General features: G+C 34.4%; 1 protein-coding gene across 2 annotated transcripts in view; it reads right to left on the bottom strand.

Annotated features, from left to right (window-relative positions):
- Positions 1-936: 936 nt before the first annotated feature.
- The window catches only part of LOC128243278 (AFG3-like protein 2), a 93,820-nt gene continuing 74,339 nt past the window's right edge, over positions 937-20,417 (bottom strand). For both annotated transcript variants that reach the window (XM_052960934.1, XM_052960933.1), the window contains 5 exons: positions 18,724-18,839; positions 12,886-12,969; positions 4,812-4,931; positions 3,021-3,330; positions 937-1,570 (listed from right to left, as the gene is read on the bottom strand). In XM_052960934.1, the coding sequence (XP_052816894.1) occupies positions 1,449-1,570; positions 3,021-3,330; positions 4,812-4,931; positions 12,886-12,969; positions 18,724-18,839 (752 nt within the window). In that variant the 3' untranslated portion in view covers positions 937-1,448. The remainder of the gene's footprint in view (positions 1,571-3,020; positions 3,331-4,811; positions 4,932-12,885; positions 12,970-18,723; positions 18,840-20,417) is intronic.

Genomic DNA, 20,417 nt, shown 5'->3' with positions numbered 1-20,417 from the left:
AAGATTTTTGAAGTTTTAACTATAAACATATCAAGTATATGTGGTTTGGGAGAAGAAGATTTTTAAAGTTTTTCCTTTTGGTTGCCATGGCAACCAGAGTTCTGCATGGAATTGAATTCTTTGAACAACTTTGATAGAAGACCACCCAAGGAACATCCCTATGAAGTTTTATTAATATTGGCCCAGCGGTTAAGGAGGAGATGTCTTTTAAGTAAATTGTTGACGGACGACGCACTACGGACGCCGGACAAAAGGCGATCACAAAAGCTCACCTTGTCACAAAGTGACAGGTGAGCTAAAAATATGGAAGCAAGAGTAACTGCTCATGTGCACTGCACTTGCCCTCAATTAGATCTATCTACATATGAAATTTCAAGTTGATACCACTAATAGTTTAGGAGATATACCCCGGACAAGCGAAAATGGGACGCGGCCGCCGCCGACGACAAAAGTAACCCCTATATGTCGTCTTTTCAGGCGACACAAAAATGACAGTGGTGTACAAAAAATGATATTAATAACAAAGTTACTCACTTTTAACTTAAAAAGAACTGAAGGGATTTAAATGTTTATAGCTAGACTGTATTGCAAACAAAAACCATTACCAAATGATTTCATGTATTTCCATGAATCTTAAAACACATTTCACCAGTGCCAATGCTTTGTTTTTAATTTTATTTTAATTATGCCCTTTGATAGTCTTAAAACTAATCCATAACCTAATCGTTCCAAACATCCAAGGTATTGACATCAAACTCGTAAACGTGCTACCACTGACAATATAGGCAGGCCCATCTGCATCTAATAATTTTTGGCTTGTGCCCTTTGTTTGGTTTTATTGCATGTTCATTAATGTTAAGTCAATATTCAGCAATAAAAACCAAAATATTTCCTGACCTACTGGACTTTCTAAAAAAGCTATGATGGGCTACTACAAATACTTGGATGTTTATTCAATAATTAATTACTGCTTTAATTTGCACCATCCAAAACAGAATAAAACCGAATCCAAAATATCAACAAATGTTTTGTCTTTCACCATAGAACAATAAGTATTGGCTTCAATAAAAAGAAAGCACTACCCTGTTCACATTTTGAAATTTTCAAAGTCAACATTATCTTTCAAACAGTTTCATAACAGTCATCTTTACCTTTTCTCAGAGTGACAGATTATAAAAATAATTTATCAATTATTTCTTAATTGTATATAACAAACATAAACCTGATTTTATACAATATTGGGTCTAATTCTATTAGCAGTTCATGTCATAAAACAAAATGTGTATTAAACCCTTTGAGGAATAATATTTTGACCCAATCATCTCAAACTATAACATTTTAATTCACATGATGTTCTCAACTTGTAACAAACTTGTTTTACTCTATATTTCCTTTGTATAAGTCATTACATTTTTCTCCCACAAATGCAACTGTTCTTTAATTCCCTGTTACACTGCCACTTCTTTACTAGTGTTTGTAGGCTCTTTCTTGTCCTTGGGTTCTTCTGATTCTTTGGGTTTATTCCAGCCTTCTAAACCCTTGGGCAAAGTGGTGTCTTCCTCAAATGAACCTGAATAACACAGCAATCAAAGTGAATAAAATAGAAATTTTAAAAGCTTCTTTTTGAGATAATAATTCAATATGTTTCAAAGATGTTGCAGCTTCCATTTTTAGATAAGGCTATAACAAATTGATTCTATGTTAAGCATCAGGTACCAATTCTAAATCCTACCTACCAAGCACAAACAAATCAACATATGTCCAAGAAAAAAGACTATCCTCAATGCTTAATTCAACCTCTTTCAGAAAAATACAGCAGTTGCTCATGAAGCTATAGAAAACTTTATGACCGAACTATACACTTGGAGATTCGTAAAGAAATAAAGCTAAACTTTTTTTTATGGATTTTATTCTTCTTCTGAGCTTGTGTCATATGGTTACCATATTAGCTACATAAGAGCAGTTTGCAATATTTTGAAGCCCAAAACCTACCAGCGAGATGCTGCTTATCATAAGATCAATTTAGTATCATAAGACAAATTTGCCATGGCCAAAATTTATAATGCAATGAAAACAGGGACAATCCTAGCAGCCCAAAATCTAATTATAATGTTGTTTATTCACAAGATATTGGAACAAGAGTGCCAACTGTCTCAAAATTATGCCAATCCTATTTTATTTTTTTAGTTTGTTGGTAAATGGTTGTTAAATTTGGTAATGATTGGACAAAGGCTTCATACGTTATTGATTGGACAAGACTAATTTTAGGTATTTTCTATAACAAAAGGGATTTAACTCTTGAGTGACTCCAGTGCTATGGCTGGTAAACAAACTCGTCCAAGATATTATACCAACACACATTTGAGTGAATTTGGTGATGAAAGGACAGAGGCTTCTAAAGTACCTGATGAGACAAGACCAGTTGTAGATAATTTATACGATTAAAGGGGATAACTTCAGTGACTAGAGTGATATGGCTGGTAATGAAACTTGTCCAGTATATTATGCCCGTAAACATTCTGATCAAATATGGTGATGATTGGACAAAAGCTTTTACAGTTAATGATCAAATAACATCAATTTTAGGTAATTTCAATAATTAGGGCAATAACTCTCCAGTGACTCAAGCACTATGGCTGGTTAACAAACTTGAGATATTATTCCCATACACATTCTGACCAAATTTGGTGATGATTGGACTAAGGTTTCTTACATTATTGATCTGAAAAGAAGGATTTTAGGTAATTTCTATTATTTAAGGGTGATAACTCATGAGTGACAAGAGCAGTATGGCTAGTTATCACACTTATCTAGAGATATTATGCCCATAAACATTCTGATCAAATTTGGTAATGAATGGACAAATGCTAAGTTATTGATCAGAAAACATACTAGAATCCGCCCTTTTGCCACAGATGAAACTATTATATGTCATATTCTAAATGTCAATTGATGTAAATTGGGTTAAATATGTCAACAAATACATTTAAACATCCAAACAAGTTATGTAAGTACTATACCTGTTCCTGCCACAAATTCCTCGTAAGTCGACTTTTCTTCAAATGGTCTGGCGCCAATTAATTCCACGACTGCTTCTTTATCAATCTTCTCCTTTTCTAACAATGCTTGCGCCACTTTTTCAATAGAGTCCTTATGTTTAGTTAACAAGTCTACAGTTCTATCATAGGCAAATTTTACAATTCTTCTCACTTCTGAGTCGATAAGTTGTGCGGTTTCCTCACTGTAAGGTTTGTCAAATACCATCTCGCCTTGCTGTGGCATTTGGAACGAAAGTTGACCAACTTCATCACTGAATCCAAACTGTGTAACCTGTAAAACAATTAGATATCATTTTGTTTTAAAGTTTCGAAAATTATTTTGAGTCAGTATTTTTATCTATTAAATTTCATAAATTAGCACAATTTCTCAAATCATAATATGGCTAATTTTGAGTAAAATTACTGTTGTCTGCATGTTGGCAATGTACTCTTGTAAAATGAGCATTCATGAAATTCATTAAACTTTAACAAATTCTTTTTGAATATTTTATTAATTCAATCAATGGGGATAACTCTTGAAAAAATCAAGATTTATGTGACTGCTTGTCCGCATACTAGTACCAGACAGTAAACAATTCTTGTTGATGCAATGACACAGGACAAATAAGGGCAACTTCAATACTAGAGCTATCACAGAATTTTATTAATATCACCGCTCGCCCAAGTTTCGGAATGCCAAATAATTTTAAAATCTGACCTTGTATGACAAAGATATACACCAGACACTAATCAGTAAGACTTTACATAGCAAGACATACTAAGTTCAGAAGGTTGCTGTGACCTTGACCTTGAAGGTATGGACACAGGTCTATTTTGCCACATCCTAATACTAAGTTGGTCTCTTTTGCCAAATAATTTTAAAATCTGGCATTGTTTGCATAGATATAACGGACACAAACAATTTTCAGGAAGGCTAATATAGCAAAACATACTAAGTTTGAAAGGTTGCTGTGACAATGACCTTGAAGGTAGGGTCACCAATCTTAGCACGTCCTCATACTGTGGTGATCACTTCTGCCAAATAATTTTAAACTCCAACCATGATTGAGAAAGATATGGACTGTACAGAACTATTATCAGTTAGGCTTCTATAGCAAAAATACTAAGTTCAGAAGATTGCTCAGCTGTGACCTTGACCTTGACAGTAGGGAGACGGGTCTTGTGCACATCCTCATGCAATTTTGATCACTCCTGCCAAATAATTTTAAAATCTGACCATGAATGAGAAAGATTACACCGGACACAAACTACTATCAGTAAGGCTTATATAGCAAAACATACTTAGTTTAGAAGGTTGCTGTGACAGGTCTTATGCATGACACATCCTTATGCTATGGTGGTCACTTTTGCCAAATAATTTTAAAATTCGACCATGAATGAGAAAAATATAGACTGCACACAAACTGTAACCAGTAAGGCTTATAAAGCCATACTAAGTTCAGAAGGTTGCTGTGACCTTGACCTTAACGGTAGGAAGACTTGTGTGCGACACATCCTCATGCATTGTGGTCACTTCTGCCAAATAATTTTCAAATCTGACCATAAATGAGAAAGATATGGACCAGACAAAAACAGGACGGACCATTAGACACAGCCTTTAAGTTAAAAAACAGTACACACCGAAGGACTGACTGACAGACCGACGTGACGATGCACAAGATTCCTATATAGCTGCCACTTCACTTTGTGAAGCAGTGGTATAATAACTCCCTGATATTTCTACCTGCAGTAAAAATAAATCAAAGGACCAACCTGAGCATATGCACTCTGGGTGACTTTGCGAAGGTCATCTTGAGCCCCAGTGGTGATCTTCCCAAAGAAAATCTGCTCTGAAACTCTCCCACCCAGTGTCATACACATCCGGTCCATCAGCTGGAAAACGGCCATAATATATTGTGTAAATGACTTTTATTACGTGTCAGTCTGGCAGACCCAAGCTAACTGCAACAATTAACTTGCATTAATTGGTGAATCATCAGAAAGATGCTGTTCATACTCAATATATTTCACTTCAGATCTTCATAAACCATATGTGTTTTTGTAATTGTTATACTGTGTATGTAAGGTTAAAATTTCTTAAGTCAACATATTAAAAGAGATGGCAGCTTAAGTTTGAGTGTTCTTTAAAATGAAGCTGTTAACATACTGAATTAATAAGTGAAAGAAGAACCTCGGCCACTATCTATACAAAAGCTACAATATGTTAAATTTAAGTTAATTTTCCTGTACCCATGTACATTTTGGGTGTTGTTGTACTAGTTTGTAAGTTTATGACATAGGTCGCAGATCTGCATAAACTGAAATAGTTACGCATTTAAATGGCCTGTAATATCCTAAACCTAACCATTTTACATGTATAGTAGTGGTCAGTTATGCATATTATGGATTCTTACTTTTCTGTATGAAATATGGTTTATCATTTGCCAAGTTACTGGGTATTTGAAACTGAGTAAACATTAACAAAATATGTGTTTCAATATAATACACCTTTGTTAATTTCAATAAACAAGAGGCCCAAGAGGGCCTATGCTCTACCGGCATGGCTCTTGTGGACATTTTCAATCCAGAGCATGTACGTATGAGTAATAGGCAACAAATACTGTATAAGTTGTTAAGTTCGCGACATGGAAATGTTTGCGAATTTCGCGAATTGACAAAATTCGCGAATATATTGACCAGCATAAATATCCACGCCATCAGATGTTGACAAAATACAAATAAATTCAATAAAATAAACTACTTTTATTACTTACATTATGAACTTATGAACTTCGTTTGTGGGGGTATAATAATTGTCTTGAGTATTTCGATAATTATCATCGTATTTCGGTAATTTAGCGTATTTCGGTAAGTCTAGTATCTGCCATATTTGTTTTCACGATTTATTTTTTGGGATCGTGAAAATGGCAAAGGTCAATATAAACCATCCAATATTATATAAATATTGCATGGCTTCCAGTGTGACAGTACATATTGTCAACATGAGGGAAATACTGTTTCTCGAGGCGAAGCTGAGGGTAACAGTATTTACCCGAATGTTAACAATATGTACTGTCACACTGGAAGCCATGCAATATTTATTTTATTATACCGAACACAGTTACATTTATATACATATATAAAGATGTTTCACCATTACACAACTTTCAAGTTTAATCAATTTATTCTGTAATTATTGCTGGTTTTCATTAGTTGTCTAGAAACTAGAGCTATCACTAGAGGTGATTAATACCCCCGAATGCCGCCTCTCATTATGATTTATCATTGTATGAAGTTTTATGCTATTCCATCTAGTAGTTTTCAAGTTACTGTCCAGACAAAAGTTTGACAAAAAAGAAACAAAGAAAAAGGCAATAACTCTGTAATTTGCAAAAAAATAGTGTAGTGATTCATGTACACTGAACTCCTTCTCATTGTGCTGTAAATTGTATTAAGTTTTATTACATTCCATCAGGAAGTTTTTAAATTATGTTCCAGACAATAAACAAGTAACAAAGGGCAATTACTCTGTAATTGGCTAAAATAGAATTGCAGTTCCTGTACACTACACTTCCTCTCATTATGATATATCACTATATGAAGATTTATTTAATTCCATCCAATAGTTTTCAAGTAATGCTCCAGACAAGAAAAAGTAATAAAGGGCATTAACTCTGTAATTAGCTGAAATACTATTGCGGTTCCTGTACACTGCACTCACTCTCATTATGATCTATCACTAAGAAGTTTTATTAAATTCCATTCAATAGTTTTCAAGATATGCTCCGGACATGAAAAAGTAACAAAGGGCAGTTACTCTGTAATTAGCTGTAATAGTATTGCGGTTCCTGTACACTGCACTCACTCTCATTATGATCTATCACTATGAAGTTTTATTAAATTCCATTCAATAGTTTTCAAGATATGCTCCGGACATGAAAAAGTAACAAAGGGCAGTTACTCTGTAATTAGCTGAAATAGAATTGCTGTTCCTGTACACTGCACTCACTCTCATTATGATCTATCACTGTATGAAGTTTTATTAAATTCCATCCAATAGTTAGTTTTCAAGTTATGCTCCGGACAAGAAAAAGTAACAAAGGGCAGTAACTCTGTAATTATCTGAAATAGAATTTCGGTCCCTGTACACTGCACTCTCTCTCATTATGATCTATTACTTTATGAAGTTTTATTACATTCCATCCAATAGTTTTCAAGTAATGCTCCGGACAAGAAAAAGTAACAAAGGGCAATAACTCTGTAATTAGCAGAAATATAATTGCGGTTCCTGTACATTGCAATCCCTCTCATTATGATCTATCACTGTATGAAGTTTTATTAAATTCCATCCAATAGTTTTCAAGTTATGCTCCGGACAAGAAAAAGTAACAAAGGGCAGTAACTCTGTCATAGAATTGCAGTTCCTGTACACTGCACTCCCTCTCATTATGATCTATCACTGTATGAAGTTTTATTAAATTCCATCCAATAGTTTTCAAGATATGCCCCGGACAAGAAAAAAGTAACAAAGGGCAGTTACTCTGTAACTACCTGAAATAGAGTTATGGTTATTGTACACTGCACTTCCTCTCATTATGCTCTACCATTGTATGAAGTTTAATACAACTCCATCCAGTAGTTTTTAAGTTATGCTCCGGACAAGGTAAATTGCAACAGACCTACCAACAAACCGACCGACCGACCACAGGGTGACTCCAATATACCCCCTTCAAACTTTGTTTGTCAGGGGTATAAAAATGCCTATTTTTAGACACGCGTGCTATGTGACAGTATCATGTCAACCGGTCAAAACGGTACTGTCAGTGTGTGACAGTACGAAATTGCCCATGATGGGTATATGAGAAATTAACATGGGCAGGTCACGTGAGGAATAATAATAAATTTTATAGCAAACTGATATGAACTTTGTTGTTTATTTCAAGTAAATTTATACATTAGATACGCAAGAAAAGTAACAATAGCACAGGAAATAATACAGTTTTTATTCTGTCAACCTGGTGACGCTTTTCTTCAATTCGCCTTTGTCGTTTCTGACAGTGTATCGTAAACAACAATGATATAAGTCTTATAGTATGCGCGAATGCTGTCAAAATGTCAACACCCTTAGATAGGTATTAAAACACGTGGTTAAGTGCGAACAAACAACCACACGGTATTACCATCGCAAAAGTTCGTTCTAATGATGTTTCTCTAATGACAGACAGCAGGTGTTTTTCACACCTTCGCACATTTGAAAAGATTTGATAGTGACAATAGTGCTACTTTGCGGTATGCACATTCCTGTATTATTATTTTAAAACAGTAACATACAACAAAATGTTTTGTAAAATATCAATATCGAAACGTTAAAATCTTGAACAACGTTTAATTGATATTTACCTCATTTTCTGTTGCCGTTATAACTCAATCCAGTTAAAGCGCTGACTCACATCGAGTTTTTGTGAGTAGCGTCCCTTTTGTAAAAAAAGTAAACACTCATGTTTGTTTTCAATTTATTTCTCAATAAATCATTTTAAAGTAAACATTCAATATATTTCTGCGTGTGTTAACTTGCGTTATTTTACCTATGTCAGTTGGTCTCTTCAGTGGACACAGTATCGGTACTTACCATTACCGTGTTTGTCTCCGGTCCGACATTTTCGGTCTGAAATGGACTTGAAAAACTGATAAAATACTAATAGCATAGAAAGGACGCAGGCAGTGCGTCCTATGCATAGTATAATAGGGTAGTTCACTTTTTGTGTTTGGGTTGGCTGAAAATGCTGCACGTTCAACATCTGAGGACAGAAAGTGTTGTAAGCAGATTAGTTGCATGAACTATTTCAATATGTGCCAAGTAAAGGTAATCTGAGGGTAAAAAATATTTGCTTTCAAAACCATACTCATGGTCAAAATGAATCGATTATCTTAATTTTACCAATGTAAGTCAGCTATTTTGCCTGTCCGGGACACTGGTCGTAAAACACAGGACATGTTGACACTAATCCGTTAATTAGTAAGTGTGTCGTCGAGGTCATCGTCAATCACCCGATAATTGATCTATTGGCCTATTGTTGTGCTTAACGAGTCAGGGAGGGTTCTTGTATACAAATTCATTGTTTTCATATGGATTTGTTTGGTCTTATGAATGATAGCTTTTAATTGATGAATTGATTTTTTTCACATATTTTACGGACAAAAGATCATGAAGGTAAGTTCAAAGAAAGTGACAAAATGAGTAAAAAAACAAAATTAAAACACGGAAAACATCCCATATTCCATTCAAATTTCAAAGTTGATACATGGTTAAGGAAATTTAGTGTTTTGAACTTTTTTTCGAACTATAGTTGTGTATTTTTACGCCGAAATAAGACTGACGATATGGGGTTTACAGGTGGTTATATAGAGTGCTTTAATCATGTGACCATGGTAAGTCACGTGATCGCTTTATACAGCCGATTGTTGACATGTCTCTATCAAAATTATATGCATCTCCAAACGGAAAAAAGCTCATAGACTGGAAAATCTTCTTGATCGTCTGGAAAATATTGTGTATCATAAATTGCAAACGTTTTAAATGTGATCAAAAAATAAATATTTTGTAACGCATGTTCTCAAAAGCGCGGGAAAACAGGTGCCCGTATAGTTGTTAATTTCCTGTTTTGATCGCATTTGTTTTCAGACGCACGGACGCACATACTACGTACACATTACCATCACATGAGCTCTTCTGGCCTTTGGCCAGTAGAGCTAAAAAAAGAGCTGTCACAGAGACAGCGCGCTCGACTATTCCGCCACTTTTCAGTGTAAGGATTGAAAAGTTTTAGCCAAACATGCATGGATCACTGTTATATTAGATTTCAATGCAATTCATGATGTGCTGAGATAGTAACATAAATGTGGTTACATGGAAAATTTCAACCAGATTTTTTAAGTCTAATAATAAAGGGCAATTATTTGCTAAATACAGTTATATATCTTGGTTATTCAATTACGTTGAGTGGTTGAATACCATTCTATGAAGTCTCAATTCAATACATCGAGTAGTTGCTTAGAAATTAACCTATATGTGTGCTTATGTCGAATTATAAACGGCAATTATTTGCATTATATGAAACTAGAGTTATCTTACATGGTTAATTAAGTAGGTTGGATGGTTGAGTACCATTGTATCGAGTCTCAATGCAATACATCAAGTAGTTGCAGAGATATTAACCTATGTGTGCTTGCACGCAAAACCTTAACCAGAATTTCTAAGTCAAATAATAAAGGCCTATTATTTGCATTAAATGCAAACTAGAGTTATCTAACTTGGTTAATTGAGTAAGTTGGATGGTTGAGTACCATTGTATCAAGTCTCAATGCAATACCACAAGTAGTTGCAGAGATATTGGCCTATGTGTGCTTGCACGCAAAACCTTAACCAGAATTTCTAAGTCAAATAATAGAGGCCTATTATTTGAATTAAATGCAAACTAGAGTTATCTAACTTGGTTAATTAAGTAGGTTGGATGGTTGAGTACCAATGTATCAAGTCTCAATGCAATAACTCAAGTAGTTGCTGAGATATTAACCTATGTGTACTTGCACGCAAAACCTTAACCAGAATTTCTAAGTCGAATAATAAAGGCCTATTATTGGCATTAAATGCAAACTAGAGTTATCTAACTTGGTTAATTAAGTAGGTTGGATGGTTGAGTACCATTGTATCAAGTCTCCATGCAATACCTCAACTAGTTGCTGAGATATTAACCTATGTGTGCTTGCACGCAAAACCTTAACCAAAATTTCTAAGTCAAATAATAAAGGCCTATTATTTGCATTAAATGCAAAGTAGAGTTATCTAACTCGGTTAAGTAGGTTGGATGGTTGAGTACCATTGTATAAAGTCTCAATGCAATACCTCAAGTAGTTGCTAAGATATTAACCTATGTGTGCTTGCACGCAAAACCTTAACCAAGGGGTGACGCCGAAGCCGACGCTTGGGTGAGTAGTATAGCTCTCCATATTCTTCAAAAAGTCGAGCTAAAAATCATATTTATATATATATATATTTTAAGATTTAAATCATGTAAAAAATAATTGGTTTATTTAACTCTCTAGCACATAGACAAGTGGCCAGATTACACCTCCCAGTCAATAGCCAACTTACTGATAAGCAGTCCTTATCTGTATAGGTACTTTTCAGGATATTTGAAAATGAGCAAATGAAAACAGCAGTATGGCCTTAAAATCAATATTACTCCAAATAATTGTGTCCAAAACTTTTTTATGTGAATACATTTTTTATAGATAATTAAATTATCTAATAAATGGTGTCAAGAAGAAAAATTAAATTATTTTTATTCACAGAATGCATTTCCAAGATGGAATTGTATCATTTCTTTGAAATGTCATAATTGCATTAAATCAAAGGGTAATAAAATGCTGGGATCAATCTAAATTGTATTACCCCTATCATAAGAAAGACCCATCTGGATTAAAAAGCCAACAATTGATGTTCTTGTGTATAATACAGAAATATGGCAGGAATATCCAGTGTCATCCAACTGAGAGATCCAGTCCAAAGTGTCTGTTTAACTTTATTACCCCCTCATTCAATTGTTTACAAAAAGAAAGCCGATAAATGTTTTTCTGGTATGAATAAAATTATCTAGATCATCCAAAACGCTTGCACAAATGTGTTTACTTGACCTATTTTACGGCCGGAACCATGCTGGACATCTATCAGCTTCACAGAAAATTTACTCATCATTTTCTCAGCTACTAATTGTTTCTATTGTTTGTAAACAAAATATTACTTTTAAATAAATATAATCTCTATTGATTTTAATGGTAAACTGAACTGACGTAATATATTTAATGATTTACGCATCAATGAATTTGGGGGATTTTCCATACAGTACTTGGCTCATGGTCTTATTACATCACAATGGGATATCATACCTGAGATTGGGAGTTTAAACACCTCATTTAAGCAGACGATATGTTCAAGGGAAAATCAATACACAAAAGGTTGAACTTTAATTTTATAAACATCCGGGATATTGTTTACAAAAAGAAAGATGCAAAATTGAAATATTGAAATGACCCTATTGAAATATGCGGGCCATGTGTATACATCCAGTAATGGATACGGTCGGCCAAATGTGTATACATGTGCTAATGAGCTATGTTGGCCTATCTCGTATACATGCGCTAAAGGGTTAATCTGGTGGCATATAAATGCTGTAAGATAACATGCTAACATGTGTGAAATGTTCCGTATTAATCACTTAATTTACGCTAGCTATGTAATTAATATTCGCGAAACATTTTTGGTAAAACAAATATTACACTGAAAACAGGCTTGACAGTGCCCAGAATTGCCACCTGTTACCTTTTTTTTAGCTGTACAACATTAACAGGTTGACTAGTTATGGTTTGCAAATTCCACTTAATAAGTAACATAATAACTTTTTAACTAGATTTGAGTTACCACTTATCCTTAGATGCTTTTTTGGCTTTTCTGGTTATCTAGTTATGATTTGCAAATTTCTCTTAATAAGTAAAATACTAACTGGTTAATTAGATAAGAATCGTGTTACCAGTTACCTAACAATGCATTCAAGATTCAGGCACTCTCTAGTTATCGTTTGTGAATTCCACTCAATAAGTAACAATGTAAATAGTTAAATAGATTGGATTCAGAATAGCAATTTCCTGTGCTAACATTATACAACTCCCATTCTACTACTCCATTGAAAACTATTTTCAATTTTCATTTTACCAAATTAACATGTGGGATACATCAAATAAACTTATGGAAGACATTCCAAATATCAGTGAGATTGTTTCTCTTTCTTACCTGTTCTTTAGTGAATAAATACTGGTCTTTAGGCTGGTACATGGCAAACCCTAATGCTTGGTTGGTGCGTGGAATAATGGTGACCTGAAAATAGATTTTGGTAAATGATATCATACCGTAAATACACATTTATACAGCATATTTAATACCACAGAAAATAGATTTTTTGCGACCTTGTATGTTTGAATGATTTAGAATTCTACAATAACATCTTTAATAAATGCATGAGGCTTGTCTGGTTCTGAAAATTAGTTTCTTATCAATATCTCGAATGTTTTCCAAATTAAGTCCAACATTAAACTTATTTAATTATCAAATGTTTTTCAAAATAAGTCCAACATTAAACTATCTACATGACAACATGATAACAACATCAACTAAACGATTGTTTTTGTAATAAACAAGAGCTGTCACAGAGACAGCGCGCTCGACTATTCCGCCGCTTTTCAATGTAAGGATTGAAAAGTTTTGGCAAAACATGCATGGATCACTGTTATATTAGATTTCAATGCAATACATGGTGTGCTGAGATATTAACATAAATGTGGTTACATGCAAAATTTTAATGAGAATTTCTAAGTCTAATAATAAAGGGCCATTATTTGCAAAATACTGTTATCTAACTTGGTTATTCAATTAAGTTGGGTGGTTGAATACCATTGTATAAAGTCTCAATGCAATACATCAAATAGTTGCCGAGATATTATCCTATGTGTGCTAACATGCAAGACCTTAACCAGAATTTCTAAGTCTAATAATAAAGGGGCAAAAAATATATATTATAAAAGATAGAGTTATCTTACTTGATTAAATAAGAAGGTTAAATAGATGGGAGCCTGTGTGTAAAGTTTCAATGCAATACATGATGTATTCGCTGAGGTATTGACTTAAAAGTGGTTACATGCAAAACCTTAACCAGAATTTCTATGTCAAATAAAAAAGGGGCCATTATTTTAATTTAATGCAAACTGGAGTTATCTTACTTGGTAAATTAAGTAGGTTGGATGGTTGACTACCATTGTATAAAGTCTCAATGCAATACCTCAAGTAGTTGCTGAGATATTAACCTATGTGTGCTTACACGCAAAACTTTAACCAGAATTTCTAAGTCGAATAATAAAGGGCAATTATTTGCATTAAATGCAAACTAGAGTTATCAAACTTGGTTAATTTAGTAGGTTGGATGGTTGAGTACCATTGTATCAAGTATCAATGCAATACCTCAAGTAGTTGCTGAAATATTAACCTATGTGTGCTTACTCGTAAAACCTTAACCAGAATTTCTAAGTCGAATAATAAAGGCCTATTATTTGCATTATATTCAAATAATTTTTATCTAACTTCATTAATTTAGTATGTAAGATAGTTGGGAATACATATCCAAAGTTTCAATGCAATAACTGATATATTTACTGAGACTTTAAGGTGCTTACATGCAAAACCTTAACCAAGGTGTGACAGCAACGCTGCCGCAGCCGCCGAGGCCAGGGTGAGTAGTATAGCTCTCCTTATTCTTCGAATAGTCAAGCTAAAAATGGTGTCTCCCCTTATGCACATCTTCACAATATGTTGAATATACCGTAACTGATTATAAGACGCTAGTGTATATGAGATGCAGGCAAAAAACTCCGTGAAAAACTCAAGAAAAAATATTTCAATCAATGTTATGGGTTATAGGACGAAATGAAAAAATCGTCTGCCACCAGTGGCCACAATGTTTGTTTACAGTGACAATTTTTTTCCATGAAAATGGCGATGGTTATTGTAAACCATGAAATATTAAATACAAAGCAAATATGTTTCTTTGTTTATTTGTTTCATATAATAATACATAACAAATTGTTTAAAATGAAATACATTCAAGCACAGTAAAAATTCACAGCACACTGCGTAAACAAAATCTCATTCTGTCAGCCGTAGGTCACTTCCTTCTATTTGTAATTGTTCTTTCTAATGGTGCATTGTAAATGATAACATGTCAAAAATGAAGTAATTTTGTTAACCAAAAACCTTATATTGTAGGTGTTTGTTCTCAACATGTCAACACCTTCAGCAAAGTATGAAGAATGTGGAAAAGTGCAAAAAACATGACTATTATCGCAAATTAAGGCAGTGTGAGTTTTTCACACCATTGACCAAAAATAGTTTGACTGTGCACAGCTTTTCTTCTTTACATGCACTTTTGATTATTATTTCCTACAGAATAATATTGAATAATTCAAATAGCACAATATTTTGAAACTTTAAAAAAAAAAATGTTTTTCTGGATCTTCATTTGCCGATTTAACTTAATCAAAATGATGTGGGGTGATTAGAGTTAAATCCCTTTCTAAATAAATAAACCTAAATAAACTAGTTTTTCCCCCCATTTATTTCTCTGAATAGCCAATTTCGGCCTGAAATCAACTTCAGAAAAAAATGTCAAAAGCTTTTTACTGTTTGTAAGACGCAGGCAGATTTTTAGATCAAAATCTGAGGGGAAAAAGTGTGTCTAATAATCAGTAATTTATGGTTGTCATATACTGTGAAAATCAGTAATGTTCCTGGGACATTAATGTTCATTGTTTGCGTGGTGTGGGTGATCCACAAATTCAAGATCCCATGAATTATATACCCTTTATTCACTTTTTCTATTGCCATGTTATGTACATCAGGGATGATAACAGAGCCAAGTTGCCAATCCTGAAAATGTCTGCGTGGGGTTCTGGGGGCCGCTGGAGGCCCCCGATGGGTCCAGGGCAAAGCCCTGATGGGGGAACAATGGGGGCAAAGCCCCCCCCGAAGCTTTCCGTATTTCAGGGATTCTAATACCCTTTTGCCTTAGAATAGGAGTACACCTTTCGGTTTGGTAGATAAAATTATGTTCAACACGAGACATCCACAATCAGAACAATTATCAGGAATCTTAGCAGTGAAGTTTAACACCTTTGTCTTTTAAACAAAGTTAAATTTACTTTTTTTTTACCTGAAGTCACAGGTATTAGACATGTACCTGACATTTTGGTTTAGTTGTCCACTTCCCATAAAACTCAACTGGCTATGATCAAATGCCTGTGTCTGCACTGTGGGATGTTTGATTTATAATAATGAATAACATCAATTATCATGCTTGCAAATGTTTATTGTAAAAGTGTTATTTATTCAATTTTTATGTATCATAAGAGTATTTATTCAATTTTCTGCACATTTGATGAGAATATAATGTTATTAATTATTATATATAATATTACAAGTTATATCCAAACGGGACTTAAATGCTTTGGCAGCGTAGCCGTTGTGGACATGGTGGACTTTGACGTATTCTGGTCCCCAAGCCAGATTTTTTCCCCTCATGGTGTTACATGAGTCCAGTAACACACAAACTAGATTGTCCCACGGCAGTTCAAGTCTCTCAAACAGGCTTTCAAATTCTATGAAAATTGATTCAGAATCAGCCCTTGTGATTTTTAAGGAGGCCAAATGTCTCAACACTAATTCTTTCACAATGCCAGAAAAATAGCTGCAACAGTTTTCTCATTGTTTGTGTTTGTTGACTTGTCTTAGTTTAAACAAAACCGAGATCCATTAACTCCTCCACATGTTCATCATTGAAATGGCTAGCCACTCCGTGTAAGTCATCTTGTATGATGCTGTACACCTTTGAATTTTAATTCGCTGAGAGCTTTTGTATCTTTGGCAAGTGTCTTAAGTAAGACACACTACTGTGGTGCCAGGGAGCATGTTCAGCCATAAATCCAAGTATCATGGCCTCTGGATTGAATTGTCAGTCATTGACAGGAACAATTAGATGCACTGGCTGAGGTGTCTGTTCATTCCGGACTTTTGTAACCATACAGGTTAACATACCTGGAAATACAAATTTAAATCTCACTCAAACTGGGTCCTCAAGAAGTTTTGTTGAACTGTCTCAAATAGAAAATAAAATGACTGCCTCTACGTAATATATATTACTTCTACAAAATATTTATTCATTTTTTTTAAATTTGAACAAAACCAATTTTCATTTGAACCTCCCATTATGGTCAACAAAGCTTCAAACATTATGAGAATAATAAAGAAACGGTTTACAGCGTAAACTTCAATCGGCCAAATAAAATTTGTAAAATAAAAATTGATTATTATGACACAATCCGAATCGAAATGTCCGAAATAATGCTACATGCGCAAAATTCATTCTCAGTTTGATCACTTTCTATTAACTTAAAAAGAAACGTTTCAGGAATTTCTCTTAAAAATAAATGGCAAATATACCCTTAAAATCGAGGAATCAATGTTTTTAGAAGTTGGTGGTGGTCGTTTTTTTCTCTAATTTTCCAAAACCCGTTTATTCGTCTTCGTCGTCTGTCATATCCGGATACGACCATCCGGATACTGTCTTCTAGTCCCATCGGTAATTTCCATAATCACCGGATGCTATCTTAACCAATCATATAGCTCGATTGCCAAGACGTAATTAGGTTTGTATATTTCCGGCTTTACACTTCCGGAAAACTCACCTTTCGTACCCATATTGTTCGAACTGAGCTCGAATCGCTCCCTGTACCCCCCCCCCCCAGAAAAAAACCTCAACGGATTTACATTAATCTCAAAATCGATCCGTGAGGCCTTAAATCCGGAATTCCGGGTTAATCCGGAATTTTATCATCCCTGGTACATACGCTGGTATATTCTTTACAGAGGTTGCAGTATACAGTGGTATACAGCGTAAATACCAAACTCACTGTCTGTATATCTTACTATTATTGTCTTGTTAATATACTATATCTACTTTTAACAAATAATAAACCAAAACAATTCACTGTGTTTTTTATGAACCTCATGAAAATCTCCAGGTTTACAAGATGTGGGTGTTGAGTGTCGGTACTTGATTTTTTTCTTTAATGCATCTTCTTTTATGACTTTAATTTCCAATTTAATTGATAACTGACATGGGTATATGCACTTATTGGCATATCGTAGTGTCATAAACCGTGTGAGGTAGAAGATAGAAATCACGCGCCCAGCGCGTGGAGATTATGCAGACAATTTAGGTTGATCACAGTTTTCGGATTCTTTTCTTTTTCAAAAAATAAAAAACCCTAAATTCAAGTACCCACGAAAATTAAATTTTTCCGAAAACCATGAAATTTCATGCCAATAAATATAAATGATTTTACAGTAACTGTTTACCTCTAAGTGTGATGTCATCTCAATATGGTAAACATTCATGGCGAGTTATTTCAAAATCCTTCAAGCTGTTCAAGAGAAATGGAGCGGTCACAAAATAGTCATATAACCTTTGACCTCAAAGTGTGACCTTGATCTTGAACTGAGTCCTATGCACATTGTCTTGATATGGTGGGAATTTGTGGCGAGTTATTTCAAAGAGACTTACCTTTGACATCTATACGCAACCTTAAACCAAGCTGATTGTAACATGCGCTCTGCACATTGTTTTAATATGGTGAACATTTGTAGGTAGTTATTTCAAAATCCTTCAATGGGTTCAAGAGATATGGAGCCGACATAAAATGTAGTCATATGACCTTTGACCTGTATGTATGACGTTGACCTTGAACTGAGCTGGTTGTTACTTGCCCTATGCAAATGGTGTCGATATGGTAAACATTAATGTTGTTTTTTTCAAAATCCTTTAAGCGGTAAAAGAGATATGGAGGGGACACAAATTGTGAGGGACAGACGGAGGGAGAGACAACTGGAGCAAAAACAATCTGTCTCCCCATTTATGGGGGGAGACATAATGACATGAAGACTTTGACCTTAACCTTTTTCTTCATAACTACACGTTCAAAATCAGAAATGCTAATGCATTGTTTGTAAACTTCGTAACAATCATACTTTAATAAGTGGGTCAGCATGCTGGAGGAACCAGCCTGCCACACAATGTCCGGCCTCATGGTATGCCACAATCTTCTTTTCCGCAGGCTGCAGAATCTGGGTCTTTTTCTCAAGGCCTGAATAAAATGTACAGAAAATTGACCAACTGCATAAAATACAAATATACACATACCTATCTCATAAATAGTTTGATGCAGTGACTGAAAGTAATAATAATAATGTATTGTACCACGAATCACCCACACCACATTCAAACTAATGTTATGTCAGCGTGTCATACACGTAACAAACAAAATCATGTCGCTAAATAACATAATGTAGATGAAAAATATACCATGACAGGCATGTTAATTTTACAAAGCTCTTATTATAAGCTGCTAAGAATGGCTTAGATGAAGTAAGCTGGAATCCTGTCTACTATTTTATTTTACCGACAACTGGTAACCGACAGACATCAAATCTAAAATTTGGCAATAATGGCCAAAACATTTTTTTGCTTTCAAGCCTGTTTTCATTCAATATATTGAAGCCATTTCCTAACTTAAGTTGATTTTCTAAATAATTTATAGTCAAATTTAAAGTAAGGTACAAGTTTTTCAACATATAAGTATGTATATAACATACTGGCTCAAAACTATAACTAGACCTGCTAAAAAAATTCAAACAAGCCCAGCAAGCAATTTATTAGTGCTGGGAATGAGGATACCTGGCATCTCCTAATTTTGACCCTCGGACTGGTAAAATTTAAATTAACAAGAATTCTGCAAATCGTACATAGCGCATGCTCTAGACAACAGATTTTTGGAATAGAAAAAGATAATAATTATGGGAATGACTGATGAAACTACAGCAATATGTGTGATTGTTTCACTATTGAACACAGAAAATGAATTATGTTATCTGGCTGTTGATTTACTTTGTTCCAGATATAACCCAGTAAGGTAAATATTGGATAACAAATAAACAATTTAGAAAGCGATTCTAAAGGGGAGTTTGGTAAATTGTGTACAAATCAAGGGCCATAACTCCAGCTTTGTAGAGTTATAATTCTCCCACCTCAGATAAGTAGATCCAAAAATTTGACCATGCTAGAAATTCTTATCTTGCCCACGGGCCCGTATGGAACTCCTTCTTAATGGTCATCACATTGTAATTACCTCCCTTGTTGAAGACTGTCGCCTGAAGCATCATAGAAACCATGTCTTGTGGCAATATTTAGAATGCTAATTGATTATTTCTCGCTTCAAATGTCACCATAATTTTTTTTTCACGCACCTTCAAGAAATAATGTTTCACCCTCCTTAGAACAATTTAAAGACCGATTTGACTATTAACATAATCTAAATCACTGCACGCATATCCATGACAACCATGAGTTATCACATATCCATACGCATTTTATTTTCAGTATGCACAAGAGTTCCAGCAAAAATACACTTTTTATTTAATTTTGTTGAACTGAGGTGGGAGGAAAAGCATCTTCCTTAGCCGCTCGTGTAAGATAAGTTCATCCCAACCCTCCCACAGGGTGTTTTGCGAAAACGAGGTTTACCGGGTCAAGATGAACCTATCTTACACTCTTGGCCATGGAAAATACTTATATGCTCATACACATTTTAACCAAGCCTGGTAAACATTGGATAAGAAATGCTCACGTTAAAGGTCGGAGAAAATACAGTAAATGACTGATTATA

The sequence above is a fragment of the Mya arenaria genome, chromosome 8 (genome assembly GCF_026914265.1).
Source record: "Mya arenaria isolate MELC-2E11 chromosome 8, ASM2691426v1".
Classification (NCBI taxonomy): Eukaryota; Metazoa; Mollusca; class Bivalvia; order Myida; family Myidae; genus Mya; species Mya arenaria.
The sequence above is the reverse complement of the archived record's forward strand: the minus strand, read 5'-3'. Positions and strand labels throughout refer to the sequence as shown.